Source organism: Oncorhynchus clarkii, chromosome 6, assembly GCF_045791955.1.
Source record: "Oncorhynchus clarkii lewisi isolate Uvic-CL-2024 chromosome 6, UVic_Ocla_1.0, whole genome shotgun sequence".
Classification (NCBI taxonomy): domain Eukaryota; kingdom Metazoa; phylum Chordata; class Actinopteri; order Salmoniformes; family Salmonidae; genus Oncorhynchus; species Oncorhynchus clarkii.
The window spans coordinates 86,599,310-86,624,685 of NC_092152.1; the positions used below are offsets into that span (position 1 = coordinate 86,599,310).

General features: G+C 52.2%; 1 protein-coding gene across 4 annotated transcripts in view; it reads right to left on the reverse strand.

The window, feature by feature from the left end:
• The window catches only part of LOC139411753 (liprin-alpha-1-like), an 88,075-nt gene that overhangs the window by 57,313 nt on the left and 5,386 nt on the right, over positions 1-25,376 (reverse strand). For all 4 annotated transcript variants that reach the window (XM_071158458.1, XM_071158457.1, XM_071158456.1 and 1 more), the window contains exon 2: positions 20,895-21,152. In XM_071158458.1, the coding sequence (XP_071014559.1) occupies positions 20,895-21,152 (258 nt within the window). The remainder of the gene's footprint in view (positions 1-20,894; positions 21,153-25,376) is intronic.

Below are 25,376 nucleotides of genomic sequence, written 5' to 3' on the forward strand. Positions count from 1 at the left end.
GAGAGAGAGAGAGAGACGGGGAATGAGAGAGAGAGAGAGACGGGGAATGAGAGAGAGAGAGAGACGGGGAATGAGAGAGAGAGAGAGACGGGGAATGAGAGAGAGAGAGAGACGGGGAATGAGAGAGAGAGAGAGAGAGGGAATGAGAGAGAGAGAGAGAGAGAGGGAATGAGAGAGAGAGAGAGGGAATGAGAGAGAGAGAGAGACGGGGAATGAGAGAGAGAGAGAGACGGGGAATGAGAGAGAGACGGTGGGGAGAGAGAGAGACGGGGAATGAGAGAGAGAGACGGGGAATGAGAGAGAGAGACGAGGAATGAGAGAGAGAGACGAGGAATGAGAGAGAGAGAGAGAGAGATGGGGAATGAGAGAGAGAGAGAGACGGGGAATGAGAGAGAGAGAGACGGGGAATGAGAGAGAGAGAGACGGGGAATGAGAGAGAGAGAGACGGGGAATGAGAGAGAGAGAGACGGGGAATGAGAGAGAGAGAGAGAGACGGGGAATGAGAGAGAGAGAGAGACGGGGAATGAGAGAGAGAGAGAGACGGGGAATGAGAGAGAGAGAGAGACGGGAATGAGAGAGAGAGAGAGAGACGGGAATGAGAGAGAGAGAGAGAGACGGGGAATGAGAGAGAGAGAGAGAGAGACGGGGAATGAGAGAGAGAGAGAGAGAGACGGGGAATGAGAGAGAGAGAGAGACGGGGAATGAGAGAGAGAGAGAGACGGGGAATGAGAGAGAGAGAGAGACGGGGAATGAGAGAGAGAGAGAGACGGGGAATGAGAGAGAGAGAGAGACGGGGAATGAGAGAGAGAGAGACGGGGAATGAGAGAGAGAGACGGTGAGGAGAGAGAGAGACGGGGAATGAGAGAGAGAGAGAAACGGGGAATGAGAGAGAGAGAGAAACGGGGAATGAGAGAGAGAGAAAACGGGAATGAGAGAGAGAGACGGGGAATGAGAGAGAGAGACGGGGAATGAGAGAGAGAGACGGTAAGGAGAGAGAGAGACGGAGAATGAGAGAGAGAGACGGAGAGGAGAGAGAGAGACGGGGAATGAGAGAGAGAGAGAGACGGGGAATGAGAGAGAGAGAGACGGGGAATGAGAGAGAGAGAGAGACGGGGAATGAGAGAGAGAGAGAGACGGGGAATGAGAGAGAGAGACGGGGAATGAGAGAGAGAGACGGGGAATGAGAGAGAGAGACAGGGAATGAGAGAGAGAGACGGGGAATGAGGGAGAGAGACGGGGAATGAGAGAGAGACGGTGAGGAGAGAGAGAGACGGGGAATGAGAGAGAGACGGTGAGGAGAGAGAGAGACGGGGAATGAGAGAGACGGTGAGGAGAGAGAGAGAGACGGTGAGGAGAGGAGAGAAACACTAAATATACATATTCACCCTTTGAATGGCACACATACACAATCCATGTCTCCAGGCTTTTAAATCCTTCTTTAACCCGTCTCCTCCCCTTCATCTACACTGATTGAAGTGGATTTAACAGGTGACATCAATAAGGGATCGTATCTTTCACCTGTTCAGTCTGTGTCATGGAAAGAGCAGGTGTTCCTAATGCTTTGTACACACACAGAGAGACAGAGAGAAAGAGAGAGAGGGGATCTACCGGATGTCATGTTTGATAAGATTGGACATTTCCAAGTGAATGTAAACAAGAGACATTGTGCAAATAGACGCACGTTTGTCTGAAGAAAGAACAGTACTGGCTCTGGAACAGCATGTACACACACACACACACACACACACACACACACACACCTCTATTAAATATGTAAGGTGGAGCACGTGCATACACCCATTTGGATGAAATGGGAGCAGCCTCTCTGTGTTCGCTGGGCAGATGTCCGGTGGGTAACAGAGAGGGTGTGATGTTACCGCGGGTCGTCTCGTCTGTCAGGAGGTGAGCCCTCGACCGCGGGTCGTCTCGTCTGTCAGGAGGTGAGCCCTCGACCGCGGGTCGTCTCTTCTGTCAGGAGGTGAACCCTCTACCGCGGGTCGTCTCGTCTGTCGGGAGGTGAGCCCTCTACCGCGGGTCGTCTCGTCTGTCAGGAGGTGAGCCCTCTACCGCGGGTCGTCTCGTCTGTCGGGAGGTGAGCCCTCTACCGCGAGTCGTCTCGTCTGTCAGGAGGTGAGTCCTCGACCGAGGGTTCAAGTTCCAGACGGGTGAGTCACATTGGTGGAACTCCCAATTGATAGGAGGCCGGGCCCACATGGTGGAAGATACAGGGGGGAAATGACACAGCACAGCTTCTTCCAGAAAGACAGTTGCTTTCAAACGAGGGATTTGGTGGCAAAAACAGTCAATCTGTATGTACGAACGACACATTGACACATCCAGCCCACAGCGAGAGGTTAAAAAACAAACACTTTGTCAGCATGTCTTTAATAAGCACGTAGGATGTTAGGGAACTGTAAAACAATTTCACATGTAGAATACAATGTAAATGCCAATGGTGTTGATACCAGGCTGCCAACAGCACTCTGCAATCTGAAGCCACGGAGACGTTTCGCCCTGAACCACACAACTCCAGGCATCTGCGGGTCAAAAGCCAAAGTACCCCAGACAACGGGCTTCCGGCTCGGGGCACACCAGGGCACTTGAGCACTACACACTGTAAAGACAGAAAGGACCTTGGCTGAACAGTGTGTTGAGCTGGAGCCTGGCCCATGGCAGGCAGCATCTCCTGAAACTGTTATCTACTCTGCTATTCCATCTGGGTAGAGACTGCAGCAACACTGGTCTAACAGACTCTCTACTCTGCTATTACATCTGGTAAGAGACTGCAGCAACACTGGTCTGAATCTACTCTGCTGTTACATCTGGTAAGAGACTGCAGCAACACTGGTCTGACTCTCTACTCTGCTGTTACATCTGGTAAGAGACTGCAGCAACACTGGTCTGACTCTCTACTCTGCTATTACATCTGGTAAGAGACTGCAGCAACACTGGTCTAACTCTCTACTCTGCTGTTCCATCTGGTAAGAGACTGCAGCAACACTGGTCTAACAGACTCTCTACTCTGCTGTTTCATCTGGTAAGAGACTGCAGCAACACTGGTCTAACTCTCTACTCTGCTGTTCCATCTGGTAAGAGACTGCAGCAACACTGGTCTGAATCTACTCTGCTATTACATCTGGTAAGAGACTGCAGCAACACTGGTCTGAATCTACTCTGCTATTACATCTGGTAAGAGACTGCAGCAACACTGGTCTAACAGACTCTCTACTCTGCTGTTACATCTGGTAAGAGACTGCAGCAACACTGGTCTGAATCTACTCTGCTATTACATCTGGTAAGAGACTGCAGCAACACTGGTCTGACTCTCTACTCTGCTATTACATCTGGTAAGAGACTGCAGCAACACTGGTCTGACTCTCTACTCTGCTATTACATCTGGTAAGAGACTGCAGCAACACTGGTCTGACAGACTCTCTACTCTGCTGTTCCATCTGGTAAGAGACTGCAGCAACACTGTTCTAACAGACTCTCTACTCTGCTGTTTCATCTGGTAAGAGACTGCAGCAACACTGGTCTAACAGACTCTCTACTCTGCTGTTCCATCTGGTAAGAGACTGCAGCAACACTGGTCTAACAGACTCTCTACTCTGCTGTTACATCTGGTAAGAGACTGCAGCAACACTGGTCTGAATCTACTCTGCTATTACATCTGGTAAGAGACTGCAGCAACACTGGTCTAACAGACTCTCTACTCTGCTGTTACATCTGGTAAGAGACTGCAGCAACACTGGTCTGAATCTACTCTGCTATTACATCTGGTAAGAGACTGCAGCAACACTGGTCTGACTCTCTACTCTGCTATTACATCTGGTAAGAGACTGCAGCAACACTGGTCTGACTCTCTACTCTGCTATTACATCTGGTAAGAGACTGCAGCAACACTGGTCTGACAGACTCTCTACTCTGCTGTTCCATCTGGTAAGAGACTGCAGCAACACTGGTCTAACAGACTCTCTACTCTGCTATTACATCTGGTAAGAGACTGCAGCAACACTGGTCTGACTCTCTACTCTGCTATTACATCTGGTAAGAGACTGCAGCAACACTGGTCTGACAGACTCTCTACTCTGCTATTACATCTGGTAAGAGACTGCAGCAACACTGGTCTGAATCTACTCTGCTATTACATCTGGTAAGAGACTGCAGCAACACTGGTCTGAATCTGCTCTGCTATTACATCTGGTTAGAGACTGCAGCAACACTGGTCTGAATCTACTCTGCTATTACATCTGGTAAGAGACTGCAGCAACACTGGTCTGACAGACTCTCTACTCTGCTATTACATCTGGTAAGAGACTGCAGCAACACTGGTCTGACTCTCTACTCTGCTATTACATCTGGTAAGAGACTGCAGCAACACTGGTCTGACTCTCTACTCTGCTATTACATCTGGTAAGAGACTGCAGCAACACTGGTCTGACAGACTCTCTACTCTGCTATTACATCTGGTAAGAGACTGCAGCAACACTGGTCTGAATCTACTCTGCTATTACATCTGGTAAGAGACTGCAGCAACACTGGTCTGAATCTGCTCTGCTATTACATCTGGTTAGAGACTGCAGCAACACTGGTCTGAATCTACTCTGCTATTACATCTGGTAAGAGACTGCAGCAACACTGGTCTGAATCTACTCTGCTTTTACATCTGGTAAGAGACTGCAGCAACACTGGTCTGACAGACTCTCTACTCTGCTATTACATCTGATAAGAGACTGCAGCAACACTGGTCTGACTCTCTACTCTGCTATTACATCTGGTAAGAGACTGCAGCAACACTGGTCTGAATCTACTCTGCTATTACATCTGGTAAGAGACTGCAGCAACACTGGTCTGACTCTCTACTCTGCTATTACATCTGGTAAGAGACTGCAGCAACACTGGTCTGAATCTACTCTGCTATTACATCTGGTAAGAGACTGCAGCAACACTGGTCTGAATCTACTCTGCTATTACATCTGGTTAGAGACTGCAGCAACACTGGTCTGAATCTACTCTGCTATTACATCTGGTAAGAGACTGCAGCAACACTGGTCTGAATCTACTCTGCTATTACATCTGGTAAGAGACTGCAGCAACACTGGTCTGAATCTACTCTGCTGTTACATCTGGTAAGAGACTGCAGCAACACTGGTCTGACAGACTCTCTACTCTGCTATTACATCTGGTAAGAGACTGCAGCAACACTGGTCTGAATCTACTCTGCTATTACATCTGGTAAGAGACTGCAGCAACACTGGTCTGACACACTACTCTGTTATTACATCTGGTAAGAGACTGCAGCAACACTGGTCTGACAGACTCTCTACTCTGCTATTACATCTGGTAAGAGACTGCAGCAACACTGGTCTGACAGACTCTCTACTCTGCTATTACATCTGGTAAGAGACTGCAGCAACACTGGTCTGACTCTCTACTCTGCTATTACATCTGGTAAGAGACTGCAGCAACACTGGTCTGAATCTACTCTGCTATTACATCTGGTAAGAGACTGCAGCAACACTGGTCTGAATCTACTCTGTTATTACATCTGGTAAGAGACTGCAGCAACACTGGTCTGACAGACTCTCTACTCTGCTATTACATCTGGTAAGAGACTGCAGCAACACTGGTCTGACAGACTCTCTACTCTGCTATTACATCTGGTAAGAGACTGCAGCAACACTGGTCTGACACACTACTCTGTTATTACATCTGGTAAGAGACTGCAGCAACACTGGTCTGACAGACTCTCTACTCTGCTATTACATCTGGTAAGAGACTGCAGCAACACTGGTCTGACAGACTCTCTACTCTATTATTACATCTGGTAAGAGACTGCAGCAACACTGGTCTGACAGACTCTCTACTCTGCTATTACATCTGCTAAGAGACTGCTCTTCTCTTCTGTCCCTCTTTCTCCCCCTCTCTCGCTCCTTTGTCTCAGTCTCCTGTTCTGTCCCTCTTTCTCCCCCTCTCTAGCTCCTTTGTCTCAGTCTCCTGTTCTGTCCCTCTTTCTCCCCCTCTCTCGCTCCTTTGTCTCAGTCTCCTGTTCTGTCCCTCTTTCTCCCCCTCTCGCGCTCTTTTGTCTCAGTCTCCTGTACTGTCCCTCTTTCTCCCCCTCTCTCGCTCCTTTGTCTCAGTCTCCTGTTCTGTCCCTCTTTCTCCCCCTCTCGCGCTCTTTTGTCTCAGTCTCCTGTACTGTCCCTCTTTCTCCCCCTCTCTCGCTCCTTTGTCTCAGTCTCCTGTTCTGTCCCTCTTTCTCCCCCTCTCGCGCTCTTTTGTCTCAGTCTCCTGTACTGTCCCTCTTTCTCCCCCTCTCTCGCTCTTTTGTCTCAGTCTCCTGTACTGTCCCTCTTTCTCCCCCTCTCGCGCTCCTTTTCTCCGTCTCTCACACTCTCTCGGTAAGTCACTGATTTATCCCCCTCTCTGTCCCAGTCTCAGTTTGGTTCCTTGGATGTTATTTGTATCCTGGGAGGAAAACATTGGTGGTGAATGTCCCTGTATGTCCAATGTCCCCATGCAGGGGCTCTATGTTCATATACGCTGTGTCTATTGGTGGAATAGTGGGTCTAAGGAGGACTGGAACTAATTCTACATGCCGTTCCACTGCCCTGTTTGGGGGGGGTGATCTAGATCAGTGGTTCTCTAACCTCTCCTCGGGACCCCCAGACATTACATGGAGGGGTGGGTCCCCCGAGGAGAGGTTAGAGAACCAGTGGTCTGGCCCTTTAAGTATTATAGCTACAGTGATGTCTGGGTTAGATGGCTCCACTGCTACAAGGCCTTATGAGGCCACAACACCCTCTACTGTGGTAAGCCACTCTCAGGTTAAGGAGCTTTACATCAGCCAACACAGTCTCTCACACACACACACACACACACACACACACACACACACACACACACACACACACACACACACACACACACACACAATTAGTGGAATGAAACAAAGTGCAAACAGAGATGGGGAGTAATTCAGAGAAGCCTGTCATGTCAGCCCCCAGAGAGCCACGGGTCAGCCCCCAGAGAGTCACGGGTCAGCCCCCAGAGAACCAGGGTTCAGCCCCCAGAGAGTCAGGGGTCAGCCCCCAGAGAGCCACGGGTCAGCCCCCAGAGAGTCACGGGTCAGCCCCCAGAGAGCCAGGGTTCAGCCCCCAGAGAGTCACGGGTCAGCCCCCAGAGAGCCAGGGTTCAGCCCCCAGAGAGTCACGGGTCAGCCCCCAGAGAGTCAGGGTTCAGCCCCCAGAGAGTCAGGGTTCAGCCCCCAGAGAGTCAGGGTTCAGCCCCCAGAGAGTCAGGGTTCAGCCCCCAGAGAGCCACGGTTCAGCCCCCAGAGAGCCACGGGTCAGCCCCCAGAGAGTCAGGGTTCAGCCCCCAGAGAGCCAGGGGTCAGCCCCCAGAGAGTCAAGGTTCATCCCCCAGAGAGTCAAGGTTCAGCCCCCAGAGAGCCAAGGTTCAGCCCCCAGAGAGCCACGGGTCAGCCCCCAGAGAGTCAGGGTTCAGCCCCCAGAGAGTCAGGGTTCAGCCCCCAGAGAGTCAGGGTTCAGCCCCCAGAGAGTCAGGGTTCAGCCCCCAGAGAGCCACGGTTCAGCCCCCAGAGAGCCACGGGTCAGCCCCCAGAGAGTCAGAGTTCAGCCCCCAGAGAGCCAGGGGTCAGCCCCCAGAGAGTCAAGGTTCATCCCCCAGAGAGTCAAGGTTCAGCCCCCAGAGAGCCAAGGTTCAGCCCCCAGAGAGCCACGGGTCAGCCCCCAGAGAGCCACGGGTCAGCCCCCAGAGAGCCAGGGGTCAGCCCCCAGAGAGCCACGGGTCAGCCCCCAGAGAGCCACGGGTCAGCCCCCAGAGAGCCACGGGTCAGCCCCCAGAGAGCCACGGGTCAGCCCCCAGAGAGCCAGGGGTCAGCCCCCAGAGAGCCAGGGGTCAGCCCCCAGAGAGCCACGGGTCAGCCCCCAGAGAGCCAGGGGTCAGCCCCCAGAGAGCCACGGGTCAGCCCCCAGAGAGCCACGGGTCAGCCCCCAGAGAGCCACGGGTCAGCCCCCAGAGAGCCACGGTTCAGCCCCCAGAGAGCCACGGGTCAGCCCCCAGAGAGCCAGGGGTCAGCCCCCAGAGAGCCACGGGTCAGCCCCCAGAGAGCCACGGTTCAGCCCCCAGAGAGTCAAGGTTCATCCCCCAGAGAGCCACGGGTCAGCCCCCAGAGAGCCAAGGTTCAGCCCCCAGAGAGTCAAGGTTCATCCCCCAGAGAGCCAGGGGTCAGCCCCCAGAGAGTCAAGGTTCATCCCCCAGAGAGTCAAGGTTCAGCCCCCAGAGAGCCAAGGTTCAGCCCCCAGAGAGCCACGGGTCAGCCCCCAGAGAGCCACGGGTCAGCCCCCAGAGAGCCAGGGGTCAGCCCCCAGAGAGCCACGGGTCAGCCCCCAGAGAGCCAGGGGTCAGCCCCCAGAGAGCCACGGGTCAGCCCCCAGAGAGCCAGGGGTCAGCCCCCAGAGAGCCAGGGGTCAGCCCCCAGAGAGCCACGGGTCAGCCCCCAGAGAGCCAGGGGTCAGCCCCCAGAGAGCCACGGGTCAGCCCCCAGAGAGCCACGGGTCAGCCCCCAGAGAGCCACGGGTCAGCCCCCAGAGAGCCACGGTTCAGCCCCCAGAGAGCCACGGGTCAGCCCCCAGAGAGCCACGGGTCAGCCCCCAGAGAGCCAGGGGTCAGCCCCCAGAGAGCCACGGGTCAGCCCCCAGAGAGCCACGGTTCAGCCCCCAGAGAGCCACGGGTCAGCCCCCAGAGAGCCAAGGTTCAGCCCCCAGAGAGCCAAGGTTCAGCCCCCAGAGAGCCAAGGTTCAGCCCCCAGAGAGCCAAGGTTCAGCCCCCAGAGAGCCAAGGTTCAGCCCCCAGAGAGCCAAGGTTCAGCCCCCAGAGAGCCACGGGTCAGCCCCCAGAGAGCCACGGGTCAGCCCCCAGAGAGCCACGGGTCAGCCCCCAGAGAGCCACGGGTCAGCCCCCAGAGAGCCACGGGTCAGCCCCCAGAGAGCCAAGGTTCAGCCCCCAGAGAGCCAAGGTTCAGCCCCCAGAGAGCCAAGGTTCAGCCCCCAGAGAGCCAAGGTTCAGCCCCCAGAGAGCCAAGGTTCAGCCCCCAGAGAGCCACGGGTCAGCCCCCAGAGAGCCACGGGTCAGCCCCCAGAGAGCCACGGGTCAGCCCCCAGAGAGCCACGGGTCAGCCCCCAGAGAGCCACGGGTCAGCCCCCAGAGAGCCACGGGTCAGCCCCCAGAGAGTCACGGTTCAGCCCCCAGAGAGCCACGGGTCAGCCCCCAGAGAGCCACGGGTTCAGCCCCCAGAGAGCCACGGGTCAGCCCCCAGAGAGCCAAGGTTCAGCCCCCAGAGAGCCACGGGTCAGCCCCCAGAGAGCCACGGGTCAGCCCCCAGAGAGCCACGGGTCAGCCCCCAGAGAGCCACGGGTCAGCCCCCAGAGAGCCACGGGTCAGCCCCCAGAGAGCCACGGGTCAGCCCCCAGAGAGCCACGGGTCAGCCCCCAGAGAGCCAAGGGTCAGCCCCCAGAGAGCCACGGGTCAGCCCCCAGAGAGCCACGGGTCAGCCCCCAGAGAGTCACGGGTCAGCCCCCAGAGAGCCACGGGTCAGCCCCCAGAGAGCCACGGGTCAGCCCCCAGAGAGCCACGGGTCAGCCCCCAGAGAGCCACGGGTCAGCCCCCAGAGAGCCAAGGTTCAGCCCCCAGAGAGCCAATGTTCAGCCCCCAGAGAGTCACGGGTCAGCCCCCAGAGAGCCACGGGTCAGCCCCCAGAGAGCCACGGGTCAGCCCCCAGAGAGTCACGGGTCAGCCCCCAGAGAGTCACGGGTCAGCCCCCAGAGAGTCACGGGTCAGCCCCCAGAGAGTCACGGGTCAGCCCCCAGAGAGCCACGGGTCAGCCCCCAGAGAGCCACGGGTCAGCCCCCAGAGAGCCACGGTTCAGCCCCCAGAGAGCCACGGGTCAGCCCCCAGAGAGTCACGGGTCAGCCCCCAGAGAGTCACGGGTCAGCCCCCAGAGAGCCAAGGTTCAGCCCCCAGAGAGCCAAGGTTCAGAGGAGGGGTCTCATTCCTCTACTGGGTTCAATCCATTCCTGAACCCCCATGCTAGTCCTTGCCCTACTCCAGTTCCAAACCATGGATTATTTATCTGGAGGGCAAGACGCCACTCTAATTTCCACTGATCAGAGTCCCTCTGATATCAGAGATTAGCAGAGCCCCCAACCCCTTAATCTGGGTTAGGGCAGGGAGGGAGGGCTGCCTCAAGGAGACTACTGCTGCCTCATAGGTCTGTGTTATAGAGGTGCTTCGTGGCAGCAGGCAGAAAACAGTGCATTGCAGTAATGTGCAATGTTGACAGAGAGCCTGTGGACTGAGTCAGGAGCAAACATGACAGTCTTAGAGAGTCAGAGGGTCCTAAAGGGGACCTGACCCAACCTGCCAGACCGGACCGTGACCACGAGTGGCCAAACCCAGAGTGGGAGGGAGAAAGGAGGGGACCTGACCCAACCTGCCAGACCGGACCGTGACCACGAGTGGCCAAACCCAGAGTGGGAGGGGACTTGTATGGGAACCGGTACCAGGACCTGGGTCTCAAAGTCCATGCAGAGAAATTCAACCTTTCTGTCACAGATGTCCAAAACTAAGACTACACAACCATATACAAAAAAAAAAACCTCACGTCTGGAACTTAGGTTAGATTGTTTTGTGGGGGTTACTGTACTCCCCCCTCTCTCTGTGTTTCTCTGCCCCTCTCAGGGTCCCCTCAGTGGATAGAAGGAGGAATGATCCCCTGGCTATGCTCCACCAACTCCATACTTCCACCAGTGAATGAAAAAAAATAAACTTTCCCTCGTCACATTTTCCATGGAATACAGAGTGAGGCTGGATTTATTCGCCACAATCAATAGAATACAGTTCTCCCTCCCTCCCTAGGAAACTACAAAAGATGCTAAAACAAGATGCTAAAACAAGGAAGATAACTCTAAAAGGACTTTGAAGAGAGGAAAGGAGAGAGAGAGTGAATGTGGGAATAAATAAAAATAGGCAGAGGCACACGAGGAGAAAAACAGAGATATTTTATAGAAGCCCTCTAAACCAAGACGCCACGGAAACAAATCACATTTGGAGTTGAGTGAGGCAAAAAGAGTAGGGGAGGGAAAGAGGGAGGCAAAAAGAGTAGGGGAGGGAAAGAGGGAGGCAAAAAGAGTAGGGGAGGGAAAGAGGGAGGCAAAAAGAGTAAGGGAGGGAAAGAGGGAGGCAAAAAGAGTAGGGGAGGGGAAAGAGGGAGGGGAAAAGGGAGAGAAACGAGGAGGAAGGAAGAGTTTAAAACAGTAAAGGACACAGTGAGCAAGAGAGGCGGGAAGAGAGGCGGGAAGAGAGGCGGGAAGAGAGGCGGGAAGAGAGGCGGGAAGAGAGGCGGGAAGAGGCGGGAAGAGAGGAGAGAAGAGGCGGGAAGAGAGGAGAGAAGAGAGGCGGGAAGAGAGGCGGGAAGAGAGGCGGGAAGAGGCGGGAAGAGGCGGGAAGAGGCGGGAAGAGGCGGGAAGAGGCGGGAAGAGGCGGGAAGAGAGGAGGGAAGAGAGGCGGGAAGAGGCGGGAAGAGGCGGGAAGAGAGGAGAGAAGAGGCGGGAAGAGAGGAGAGAAGAGGCGGGAAGAGAGGAGGGAAGAGAGGCGGGAAGAGAGGCGGGAAGAGAGGCGGGAAGAGAGGAGAGAAGAGAGGAGGGAAGAGAGGAGGGAAGAGAGGAGGGAAGAGAGGAGGGGAGAGAGGAGGGAAGAGAGGAGGGAAGAGAGGAGGGAAGAGAGGCGGGAAGAGAGGCGGGAAGAGAGGCGGGAAGAGAGGCGGGAAGAGAGGCGGGAAGAGAGGCGGGAAGAGAGGCGGGAAGAGAGGCGGGAAGAGAGGCTGGAAGAGAGGAGGGAAGAGAGGATGGAAGAGAGGCGGGAAGAGGCGGGAAGAGAGGAGAGAAGAGGCGGGAAGAGAGGAGAGAAGAGGCGGGAAGAGAGGAGAGAAGAGAGGCGGGAAGAGAGGCGGGAAGAGAGGCGGGAAGAGAGGCGGGAAGAGGCGGGAAGAGGCAGGAAGAGGCGGGAAGAGAGGAGGGAAGAGAGGCGGGAAGAGGCGGGAAGAGGCGGGAAGAGAGGAGAGAAGAGGCGGGAAGAGAGGAGAGAAGAGGCGGGAAGAGAGGAGGGAAGAGAGGCAGGAAGAGAGGCGGGAAGAGAGGCGGGAAGAGAGGCGGGAAGAGAGGCGGGAAGAGAGGAGGGAAGAGAGGAGGGAAGAGAGGAGGGAAGAGAGGAGGGAAGAGAGGAGGGGAGAGAGGAGGGAAGAGAGGAGGGAAGAGAGGAGGGAAGAGAGGAGGGAAGAGAGGAGGGAAGAGAGGCGGGAAGAGAGGCGGGAAGAGAGGCGGGAAGAGAGGCGGGAAGAGAGGCGGGAAGAGAGGCGGGAAGAGAGGCTGGAAGAGAGGAGGGAAGAGAGGATGGAAGAGACAGAGCTATGAAACACCTCACTGCTCTCTGTTAGTATGGGTATATGAGACTTTACTAAATCTCCATCTTATAATAAGAGCATTACTACAGTCCTCTACTGGCCCCCCATCACCAGACCAGTAAGCTCTCCCTGCCGGCCTCTCTCATTCTCCCTCTCTGGCCTTATCACGTGAAGAGGCTCCTGCTTTCCCCACCCACACCAAGCAGCCACTGTGCCGAAATGTCACTCAGACCCCACGCCCTCCACTCAGACCCCACGCTCTTCATCTGGTCTGTCTCTCTCTCTCCATCTTGTCTGTCTGTTACCCTCTCTCTCTCTCACCATTTTCACTTCCTCCCCTTCCTCTCCCCCCTCCCCGTCCTCTCCCTCCCTCCTCCATCCACCCCCTCCTAGAGTGGTGGTACACCATCCAGCAAAGCACCGCTTTTCATTAACCCCCCCCTTCTCCCTTTAAACTTCCATCACCTCCTCCCTTGTGTAGAGCCATAGAAACACCACCAGGCCTGAAGAACAGATTTAATTCACCACACACACACAGAGAGAGAGAGAGAGAGAGACAGAGCGTGAGAGAGCTCAGAGAAAAACAGTTCCCCACTTTAACAAAACCACACTGTGCTTCAAAATGGCACTGACCTCAACGACACAATTAGCCCAATTCCACCATCTGGGGCATAACATTAGATTAAACCTGCTGGGGCTGAACACAACACCACCCCCGTGTCAACAGTCTAAAACAGAAGGGATCACAAATATATTCATGGCGCTGGTCGTGTGAATTAGTGTGTGTGTGTGGTCGTTTGAATGAGTGTGTGGTCGTGTGAATGAGTGTGTGTGCTCGTGTGAATGAATGAGTGTGTGTGTGCTCGTGTGAATGAATGAGTGTGTGTGTGCTCGTGTGAATGAATGAGTGTGTGTGGTCGTGCGAATGAATGAGTGTGTGTGTGGTCGTGCGAATGAATGGGCCATCCTGGTCAATTAGGGGGAAAAGAATGGCAGTTGAGAATCAACTGTCCCGACAGTCAGCGGTCAACTGTCCCGTCAGTCAGCAGTGAACTGTCCCGGCAGTCAGCAGTGAACTGTCCCGGCAGTCAGCAGTGAACTGTCCCGACAGTCAGCAGTGAACTGTCCCGACAGTCAGCAGTGAACTGTCCCGACAGTCAGCAGTGAACTGTCCCGACAGTCAGCAGTGAACTGTCCCGACAGTCAGCAGTGAACTGTCCCGACAGTCAGCAGTGAACTGTCCAGTCAGACAGCAGTGAACTGTCCCCTCAACCCCGACAGTCAGCAGTGAACTGTCCCGACAGTCAGCAGTGAACTGTCCCGACAGTCAGCAGTGAACTGTCCCGTCAGTCAGCAGTCAACTGTCCCGACAACCCCGTCAGTCAGCAGTCAACTGTCCCGACAACCCCGCCAGTCAGCAGTCAACTGTCCCGACAACCCCGCCAGTCAGCAGTCAACTGTCCCGACAACCCCGCCAGTCAGCAGTCAACTGTCCCGACAACCCCGCCAGTCAGCAGTCAACTGTCCCGACAACCCCGCCAGTCAGCAGTCAACTGTCCCGACAACCCCGTCAGTCAGCAGTCAACTGTCCCGACAACCCCGTCAGTCAGCAGTGAACTGTCCCCTCAACCGTCAGTCAGCAGTGAACTGTCCCGCCAGTCAGCAGTGAACTGTCCCGTCAGTCAGCAGTCAACTGTCCCGACAACCCCGCCAGTCAGCAGTGAACTGTCCCCTCAACCCCGTCAGTCAGCAGTGAACTGTCCCGCCAGTCAGCAGTGAACTGTCCCGACAACCCCGTCAGTCAGCAGTGAACTGTCCCCTCAACCCCGTCAGTCAGCTGTGAACTGTCCCCTCAACCCCGTCAGTCAGCAGTGAACTGTCCCCTCAACCCCGTCAGTCAGCAGTGAACTGTCCCGACAACCCCGTCAGTCAGCAGTGAACTGTCCCGTCAACCCCCTCAGTACAGTTTACTACTAACTGACAGGGTTGACAGTGAGGTTCACTACCGACTGTGAGGGTTGAGGAGCTGTGGATGTATGAGCACGCTGCCCTGGAATGTTGGTACATTCCACTAGAGGGGCAACTCTCTGGGGGAGGGGGAAAGCAGGAGACGTGAGGGAGAGGTGTGGCCCTATTAGCAAGCAGGCTGATAACTTTCAGGTAAAGCCACTCCCCACCTACCCAGTGCTTCCCAAAACCAGACAGAGAAATTGAAAAAAATAAATTGAATTAAGAGGAAGAGAGAGAGCGAGAGAGTGAGAGAGCGAGAGACAGAGACAGAAAGGAGAGAGGGACAAAGAGACAGAAATGACAGAGAGAGAGAAAGGAGAGAGAGGGACAGAGGGACAGAGAAATGACAGAGAGAGAGAGAGAAAGGAGAGAGAGGGACAGAGGGACAGAGAAATGACAGAGAGAAAGGAGAGAGAGGGACAGAGGGACAGAGAAAGGACAGAGATAGAGACAGAAAGGAGAGAGAGAAAGGAGAGAGGGACAGAGAGACAGAGAAAGGACAGAGAGAGAGATAGGAGAGAGAGGGACAGAGAGACAGAAAGGAGAGAGAGAAAGGAGAGAGGGACAGAGAGACAGAAAGGAGAGAAAAAAAGGAGAGGGACAGAGAGACAGAGAAAGGACAGAGAGAGAGAAAGGAGAGAGAGGGACAGAGAGACAGAGAAAGGAGAGAGAGAAAGGAGAGAGGGACAGAGAAAGGAGAGAGAGAAAGGAGAGAGGGACAGAGAGACAGAAAGGAGAGAGAGAGAGAGAGAGAGAAAGAAGGAGAGGAACATGGTGTGTAATGGTGCCAAATAAAAGCAATGGGATGACATGGCAGGAGGGGGGGGGGGGCAACACATACAGTGCCTTGCGAAAGTATTCGGCCCCCTTGAACTTTGCGACCTTTTGCCACATTTCAGGCTTCAAACATAAAGATATAAAACTGTATTTTTGTGTGAAGAATCAACAACAAGTGGGACACAATCATGAAGTGGAACGACATTTATTGGATATTTCAAACTTTTTTAACAAATCAAAAACTGAAAAATTGGGCGTGCAAAATTATTCAGCCCCTTTACTTTCAGTGCAGCAAACTCTCTCCAGATGTTCAGTGAGGATCTCTGAATGATCCAATGTTGACCTAAATGACTAATGATGATAAATACAATCCACCTGTGTGTAATCAAGTCTCCGTATAAATGCACCTGCACTGTGATAGTCTCAGAGGTCCGTCAAAAGCGCAGAGAGCATCATGAAGAACAAGGAACACACCAGGCAGGTCCGAGATACTGTTGTGAAGAAGTTTAAAGCCGGATTTGGATACAAAAAGATTTCCCAAGCTTTAAAAATCCCAAGGAGCACTGTGCAAGCGATAATATTGAAATGGAAGGAGTATCAGATCACTGCAAATCTACCAAGACCTGGCCGTCCCTCTAAACTTTCAGCTCATACAAGGAGAAGACTGATCAGAGATGCAGCCAAGAGGCCCATGATCACTCTGGATGAACTGCAGAGATCTACAGCTGAGGTGGGAGATTCTGTCCATAGGACAACAATCAGTCGTATATTGCACAAATCTGGCCTTTATGGAAGAGTGGCAAGAAGAAAGCCATTTCTTAAAGATATCCATAAAAAGTGTCGTTTAAAGTTTGCCACAAGCCACCTGGGAGAAACACCAAACATGTGGAAGAAGGTGCTCTGGTCAGATGAAACCAAAATTGAACTTTTTGGCAACAATGCAAAACGTTATGTTTGGCGTAAAAGCAACACAGCTCATCACCCTGAACACACCATCCCCACTGTCAAACATGGTGGTGGCTGCATCATGGTTTGGGCCTGCTTTTCTTCAGCAGGGACAGGGAAGATGGTTAAAATTGATGGGAAGATGGATGGAGCCAAATACAGGACCATTCTGGAAGAAAACCTGATGGAGTCTGCAAAAGACCTGATACTGGGACGGAGATTTGTCTTCCAACAAGACAATGATCCAAAACATAAAGCAAAATCTACAATGGAATGGTTCAAAAATAAACATATCTAGGTGTTAGAATGGCCAAGTCAAAGTCCAGACCTGAATCCAATCGAGAATCTGTGGAAAGAACTGAAAACTGCTGTTCACAAATGCTCTCCATCCAACCTCACTGAGCTCGAGCTGTTTTGCAAGGAGGAATGGGAAAAAAATTCAGTCTCTCGATGTGCAAAACTGATAGACATACCCCAAGCGACTTACAGCTGTAATCGCAGCAAAAGGTGGCGCTACAAAGTATTAACTTAAGGGGGCTGAATAATTTTGCACGCCCAATTTTTCAGTTTTTGATTTGTTAAAAAAGTTTGAAATATCCAATAAATGTCGTTCCACTTCATGATTGTGTCCCACTTGTTGTTGATTCTTCACAAAAAAATACAGTTTTATATCTTTATGTTTGAAGCCTGAAATGTGGCAAAAGGTCGCAAAGTTCAAGGGGGCCGAATACTTTCGCAAGGCACTGTATTATTGCTATAGGTCCCCCTCTTACAGTCTGGCTCCATAACCAGTGTCTCTCTACACAGTGCATAGGAGGCACCTGTAATTAGTGCATGTTTGGCCTGTTACCCCAGGTTACCGTGAATTAGCTAGGCTACCAATCAGTCACGTCAGAGGCACCCCCTTCCTGTTCCAGCTTTATAAGTCAGATATGCAGCCACTGAGTACAGCCAAACGAAAGAGCAACAGCCACCCCCCCCCTCCAAAAGTCAGGTCCCAAGCCCCCCCCCAAAAGCCAGGTCCCAAGCCCCCACCCACCCACTCCAACAGCCTAGTGCCAAGCTCTCCCACCAGTCTTTCACATTCCACAACCTTTACTATGTAGTAACATGTCTGAGGTGTTGCCACAGGGCTCCTATAGTGAGGGAGTGGCAAGAGCAGACCTGTCCTGACGTGGTGTACTGTAGACACCATCACCTAGCAGAATGACAGACTGAGCCCAGGAAGACAGAGGAAACACACACTGATAAAGGGTTCACCTCCATGGTTCCTGTTCACAGCTCTGTGTGCTGGGGGCACCCCCACAGACAGAGTTTAATTAGCCCTGGCATCGTAGCATGTTAGCAGGGTACCCGTAGCGCCACACGGTCCCGAGCGGCAGGGTGACAGACACGTCCCGAGCGGCAGGGTGACAGACACGTCCCGAGCGGCAGGGTGACAGACACGTCCCGAGCGGCAGGGTGACAGACACGTCCCGAGCGGCAGGGTGACAGACACGTCCCGAGCGGCAGGGTGACAGACACGTCCCGAGCGGCAGGGTGACAGACACGTCCCGAACGGCAGGGTGACAGACACGTCCCGAGCGGCAGGGTGACAGACACGTCCCGAACGGCAGGGTGACAGACACGTCCCGAACGGCAGGGTGACAGACACGTCCCGAACGGCAGGGTGACAGACACGTCCCGAGCGGCAGGGTGAGGTCCCGGGACTGGAAGTTAACTGGTGAGTGGTAACAGTGCAGAACCCAATAAAGTTGAAAATCCTGAGTAGAGATTGACTCCATTTCTAGAGTAGAAAAAAAGTAAAGAACATGTCTAGGAATTAATTTCCATCAGCAATAGAACTGCTTCTCTTCAGAGTTCTGCATTCTGACGACCACTCAGGGCATCAGTCCATTTCTGCCCCGAACAAATGGTTAAAACCCTCTGGCTTCCTCTCTGGTGCACCAGATGTGAGAAGGGTTAACAGGAAAGCGAGGCGTGTGTTCCCAAGGACAGTGTTACGCTGTGTGAGGTCAGCGACCGCTCCAAAGACAAGAAGAGAAGCTAAACGGAATGAGGAACAAGGTAGAAAACTGGGCAGGGTACAGGAAACCAACAGCTTTTTATGGGATTCTCATCCTATTGTCCAGCTATGGAGAATAGAACTAACTATTTCCCTCCTCTGGATAACACTAGTCTGATAGTTTAATTTAATTAAACTCTGTTAAGTATCCAATGTGCTTTTGTATTAGTGTCGGCCATCGTCTGGCGAGCCCAGAACAGCTTGTTTAATTGAACTCCAGGTCCTTGTGCATTATTAACAGAGGACACCCAATCCACTCAGGGCCTGGTTCACAACGTAAAACCACCCAATCCCCCCAGGGCCTGGTTCACAACGTAAAACCACCCAATCCCCCCAGGGCCTGGTTCACAACGTAAAACCACCCAATCCCCCCAGGGCCTGGTTCACAGCGTAAAACCACCCAATCCCCCCAGGGCCTGGTTCACAGCGTAAAACCACCCAATCCCCCCAGGGCCTGGTTCACAGCGTAAAACCACCCAATCCCCCCAGGGCCTGGTTCACAGCGTAAAACCACCCAATCCCCCCAGGGCCTGGTTCACAGCGTAAAACCACCCAATCCCCCCAGGGCCTGGTTCACAACGTAAAACCACCCAATCCCCCCAGGGCCTGGTTCACAGCGTAAACACCCAATCCCCCCAGGGCCTGGTTCACAACGTAAAACCACCCAATCCCCTCAGGGCCTGGTTCACAATGTAAAACTATGAGGATGTGCCTTGTGAGAGGGACTGAAACCCGAGCCTCCATCATACACACATACAGAGAGACAGACCAGACGGGTGCAAGGCTTAATCGAGAGAGAGAGAAAACGTGTAGGGGGGGCAGAAAGAGAGAGAAAACGTGTGGGGGGCAGAGAGAGTGAGAGAAAACGTGTGGGGGGGCAGAGAGAGAGAGAGAGAAAACGTGTGGGGGGGGGGGGGGCAGAGAGAGAGAGAGAAAACGTGTGGGGGGGGCAGAGAGAGAGAGAGAGAAAACGTGTGGGGGGGCAGAGAGAGAGAGAAAACGTGTGGGGGGGCAGAGAGAGAGAAAACGTGTGGGGGGGGGCAGAGAGAGAGAGAGAAAACGTGTGGGGGGGGCAGAGAGAGAGAAAACGTGTGGGGGGGCAGAGAGAGAGAAAACGTGTGGGGGGGGGGCAGAGAGAGAGAAACTTTTCTTCATCACAGTAGAAAGAGAAATGCAGGACTCTACCATCTCATGCTATAAACAAACTAACTAATACTAACCAACAGCTGAAGACACGGTCAGAATGAATAAAGACCAACCAAAGTCCACAACCAAAGCCACAAAGGTCACTTCATTAGACAAATGTCCTCACCAGCCAAACCACAGACGTTCCTGAATTTACCTCAGCGACACAGTATGCAAAACTGAGTTCTTCTCTGGTTGAGGTGCTTCCTGCTCATGACCTACCCAGTTCAGATACGCAAGTGATATGAACACTTTAGAATTACACAAGAGCAATAATTTCAAAGCCACACCGCGGTTCTGTTTCCCTCCATGGCAGAAACGTTGGCGATTACATGCATGTCACAGTCCGTAGGACTACTTCCTGTAGGAACACAATTTTATTTACCTTTATTTAACTAGGCAAGTCAGTTAAGAACAAATTCTTATTTTCAATGACGGCCTAGTGGGTAACTGCCTGTTCAGGGGCAGAACGACAGATTTGTACCTTGTCAGCTCGGGGATTTGAACCTGCAACCTTCCAGTTACTAGTCCAACCACTAGGCTACCCTGCCGCCCCATTACATGAGTCTCAATGCCATTACATGAGTCTCATCTCACCAGAAACCTCTCCAGCACTCGTTTTATTGGACCAGCCAGAGAGGCCTAGCAGTGTGTGTGTGTGTGTGTGTGTGTGTGTGATCCGTGAGGTCAGCAGTGGCCGTTACAGAGGGCAGAGGAGGATCAAGCCCATCATACATATTCTAGCACCGCGTGACACAGTAACGGCAGTTCATCTGACGGACGGACAAGTGCTTTGTGTAACCTTGGAGAGCGTCCAGAATGACAACAGAAGGTTAAAATTCAAGCGTTTTACACTGGCTGGTTGAGGGACTACAGTAATGGGAGGGGGAGACTTACCACCAACCCCCCCCCCCCCCTTAACCAGAGTCCCTGTGGAGTCTCAATCACTAAGGCCATCTGCTGAGGGAGAAGGCTGCATTAAGGCCTTTCATCCCGTAGCTAAACACACACAACAAAATGCAGCTAGTATGGACTTATACAGTAGCTTCCCTCTCCGTTTGTGGGAACAAACTCTACTCTCTCTCTACCCCAGTAGTCTAGAATTAAATGGTATATTTAAGCAATAAGGTCGGGGGGGGGGGGGGGGGGGGGGGTGTATATTAGCCATATATCACAAACCTCTGAATTAGAAACTGCTTACCAACTTAATTAGAGCAGTAAAAAGAAATGTTGTCATACGGTCTGATTTACCACAGATGTCAGCCAATCAGCATTCAGGGCTAGAACCACCCAGTTTGTAACAGGCCTTATGTGATTTCACCACATATCAAAAATAACAAATAAAAACACAGAGCAGTGTAAACCTAAGCCATGTGTCCCGTACAGTAGCATCAGCAGCCTCACTATCTACACCAGCAGCAGGTCTCTTACCTGGGGCAGGGCGGTGTTAAGCTGCCTCTGCAGCGAGTCCCTCTCGTGGCTGACCTCGTGCAGCTTGCCCTGGGTCAGGCCTAGGTTCTCCTGGGTCTCCCTCAGCGTGTCCAGTAGCCGGTCGCGTTCCTCCAGCATGGAAACCATCAGAGATTCAAAGTGCCCCTCCGAGTCCGAATGAAGAGGCGAGCCAGACCCCCGCCGGCCACCCGAAGGCCCCTCCGACTCGCTGATGGTGGGCATCACCTCGCACATCATCTAGGATAGGAGGAGAGGGGTAGAGAGAGAAATGGGAGAGAGGAATAGAGACAGAGAGGGAGAAAATGTCAGAGAAAGAAGTCGCCAACACATACAAGGACAACGCCTCGGAGCTCAACAGCGTCTTGATCTTTACATCAGAGTTGAATGACTTATCACACATCAGGATCAATGACAACGTCACTAAGCGGCGCTCTCCATGGAAAACCATTACGAACACGGAAACATGAAACCGCAAGGTGACCATGAACATACAACATTGTATTTTCTTCATATTTGACTCTGGGGAAATCATTAATTTCATTCACAACCGAGAGCACAGAAAGATAGCCAGGGAGGGCTGGACACAACAACCTGCCAGCACTGCCACGATGGGCCGCGAGACACTGGGCCGCGAGACACTGGGCCGCGAGACACTGGACCTCACACTTGTGTTAAGTTACGAGTGCTGACATTTCTGTGTGGCGCCATCTCTGGTGTTCTGTGTGACAGAGTGCTTGCAGAGATTCTATGAAGTTTGTCTCTAAACACACTCAAAATACACACGTACACAGCCCATCAACAGAAACACCTGGCCCCATCAACAGAAACACCCGGCCCCATCAACAGAAACACCCGGGCCATCAACAGAAACACCCGGGCCATCAACAGAAACACCCGGGCCATCAACAGAAACACCCGGGCCATCAGAGACACCCGGCCCATCAACAGAGACACCCGGCCCATCAACAGAGACACCCGGCCCATCAACAGAGACACCCGGCCCATCAACAGAGACACCCGGCCCATCAACAGAGACACCCCCCCCCCCCGGCTAGATAAAGATCCAGCGCAACGTGACAACGGTACTCTCACCATCTCCCCATCTGCACTCAATAAACCAGCACCTTGAGCCAAGCTGTTGTCTGAAGGGTAGTGGCAGGCACGCATGGAGATAACGTTCATTTGCGGTGAGAAAACAGAACACAGTGGGGAAGGCCTCCACACACAATCAGGCCGTATATATTGCACCAACTGGTTACTGCAAGGTTGCTGATGTATGATTTAGTAAACAAAAACTACTTGGCAGGTCTGCTGTAAACCACTGTATTAAACAAGAGGAGAGCCCAGTCAAAGCACTCTTTTCTGCAACCGGTTTGTTAAGCACAACTCCATTAATATAATAAATGGGCTTTTCTGCAACCTGTTTGTTAAGCACAACTCCATTAATATAATAAATGGGCTTTTCTGCAACCTGTTTGTTAAGCACAACTCCATTAATATAATAAATGGGCTTTTCTGCAACCTGTTTGTTAAGCACAACTGCATTAATATAATAAATGGGCTTTTCTGCAACCGGTTTGTTAAGCACAACTCCATTAATATAATACTGGGCTTTTCTGCAACCTGTTTGTTAAGCACAACTCCATTAATATAATAATGGCCTTTTCTGCAACCGGTTTGTTAAGCACAACTCCATTACTATAATAATGCATCTAATTATAATGATAATAATTAATGCCATTTAACAGATGCCCTTATCCAAAGCAACTGAAAGTCATGCTAGCGGGAATCAAACCCACTATCCTGGCGTTGCAAGTGCCATTTTCTAACGACTGAGAGAGAAATGGCCTTCTTCGTCACGGCCCTGGTCCGCAGAGAGAAATGGCTTCTTCATTAAATAAAATGCTATTGGTCACATCCACATAGTTAGCAGATGTTATTGAGGCTGTAGAGAAATGCTTGTCTTCCTAACTCCAATAGTGTAGTATCTAAAAATTCACAACAATACAAACAAACCTAAAAAGTAGAAGAATGGAATTAATAAATAAATAAAAATAAATATAATATTATATATACATCTGAATGAATTAAATATTTGTATTAAATACTTTTTTCTTTACATAGTTGAATGTGCTGACAACAAAATCACAAAAATTATCAATGGAAATCAAATGTATTAACCCATGGAGGTCTGGATTTGGAGACACACTCAAAATTAAAGTGGAAAACCACACTACAGGCTGATCCAACTTTGATGTAATGTCCTTAAAACAAGTCAAAATGAGGCTCAGTAGTGTGTGTGGCCTCCACGTGCCTGTATGACCTCCCTACAACGCCTGGGCATGCTCCTGATGAGGTGGTGGATGGTCTCCTGAGGGATCTCCTCCCAGACCTGGACTAAAGCATCCGCCAACTCCTGGACAGTCTGTGGTGCAAAGTGGCGTTGGTGGATGGAGCGAGACATGATGTCCCAGATGTGCTCAATTGGATTCAGGTCTGAGGAACGGGAGGGCCAGTCCATAGCATCAATGCCTTCCTCTTGCAGGAACTGCTGACACACTCCAGCCACATGAGGTCTAGCATTGTCTTGCATTAGGAGGAACCCAGGGCCAACCGCACCAGCATATGGTCTCACAAGGGGTCTGAGGATCTCATCTCGGTACCTAATGGCAGTCAGGCTACCTCTGGCGAGCACATGGAGGGCTGTGCGGCACCCCAAAGAAATGCCACCCCACACCATGACTGACCCACCGCCAAACCGGTCATGCTGGAGGATGTTGCAGGCAGCAGAACGTTCTCCACTGCGCCTCCAGACTGTCACGTGCTCAGTGTGAACCTGCTTTCATCTGTGAAGTGCACAGGGCGCCAGTGGCGAATTTGCCAATCTTGGTGTTCTCTGGCAAATGTCAAACGTCCTGCACGGTGTAGGGCTGTAAGCACAATCCCCATCTGTGGACATCGGAACCGCATACCACCCTCATGGAGTATGTTTCTGACCGTTTGAGCAGACACATGCACATTTGTCCGGGGGTGTCCTCGGATGGGGCCACAGTGTCTCCTGACCCCTCCTGTCTCAGCCTCCAGTATTTATGCTGCAGTAGTTTATGTGTCGGGGGGCTAGGGTCAGTTTGTTATATCTGGAGTACTTCTCCTGTCCTATTCGGTGTCCTGTGTGAATTTAAGTGTGCTCTCTCTAATTCTCTCTTTCTTTCTCTCTCTCGGAGGACCTGAGCTATAGGACCATGCCCCAGGACTACCTGACATGATGACTCCTTGCTGTCCCCAGTCCACCTGGCCATGCTGCTGCTCCAGTTTCAACTGTTCTGCCTTATTATTATTCGACCATGCTGGTCATTTATGAACATTTGAACATCTTGGCCATGTTCTGTTATAATCTCCACCCGGCACAGCCAGAAGAGAACTGGCCACCCCGCATAGCCCGGTTCCTCTCTAGGTTTCTTCCTAGGTTTTGGCCTTTCTAGGGAGTTTTTCCTAGCCACCGTGCTTCTACACCTGCATTGCTTGCTGTTTGGGGTTTTAGGCTGGGTTTCTGTACAGCACTTTGAGATATCAGCTGATGTACGAAGGGCTATATAAAAATACATTTGATTTGTGGCCTGCTGGAGGTCATTTTGCAGGGCTCTGGCAGTGCTCCTCCTTGCACAAAGGCGGAGGTAGCGGTCCTGCTGCTGGGTTGTTGCCCTCCTACGGCCTCCTCCACGTCTCCTGATGTACTGGCCTGTCTCCTGGTAGCGCCTCCATGCTCTGGACACTACGCTGACAGACACAGCAAACCTTCTTGCCACAGCTCGCATTGATGTGCCATCCTGGATGAGCTGCACTACCTGAGCCACTTGTGTGGGTTGTAGACTCCATCTCATGCTACCACTAGAGTGAAAGCACCGCCAGCATTCAAAAGTGACCAAAACATCAGCCAGGAAGCATAGGAACTGAGAAGTGGTCTGTGGTCCCCACCTGCAGAACCACTCCTTTATTGGGGGTGTCTTGCTAATTGCCAATCATTTCCCCATGTTGTCTATTCCATTTGCACAACAGCATGTGACATTTATTGTCAATCAGTGTTGCTTCCTAAGTGGACAGTTTGATTTCACAGAAGTGTGATTGACTTGGAGTTACATTGTGTTGTTTAAGTGTTCCCTTTATTTTTTTGAGCAGTATATATATATCAATATGACCCTGGTCTGCAGAGAGTCAGTATACATCTCATACACTAATAGTTGTATTAGTTCCCATCCTGACAGACACCTTGTTAAGTTCGCTGATGACACTGCCTGTTGATCAGCCTGTTGCATGATGATGAGGAACGTCCTAAATGACTGAAGAGTGGTGTGACCAATCACACTTGGTCCTCCACACCAACAAGACCAAAGAGATGTGCATAGACGTCAGGAAGAGAACACCACCTACCTCTGCAACATCTATCAGAGGTCAGAACATAGA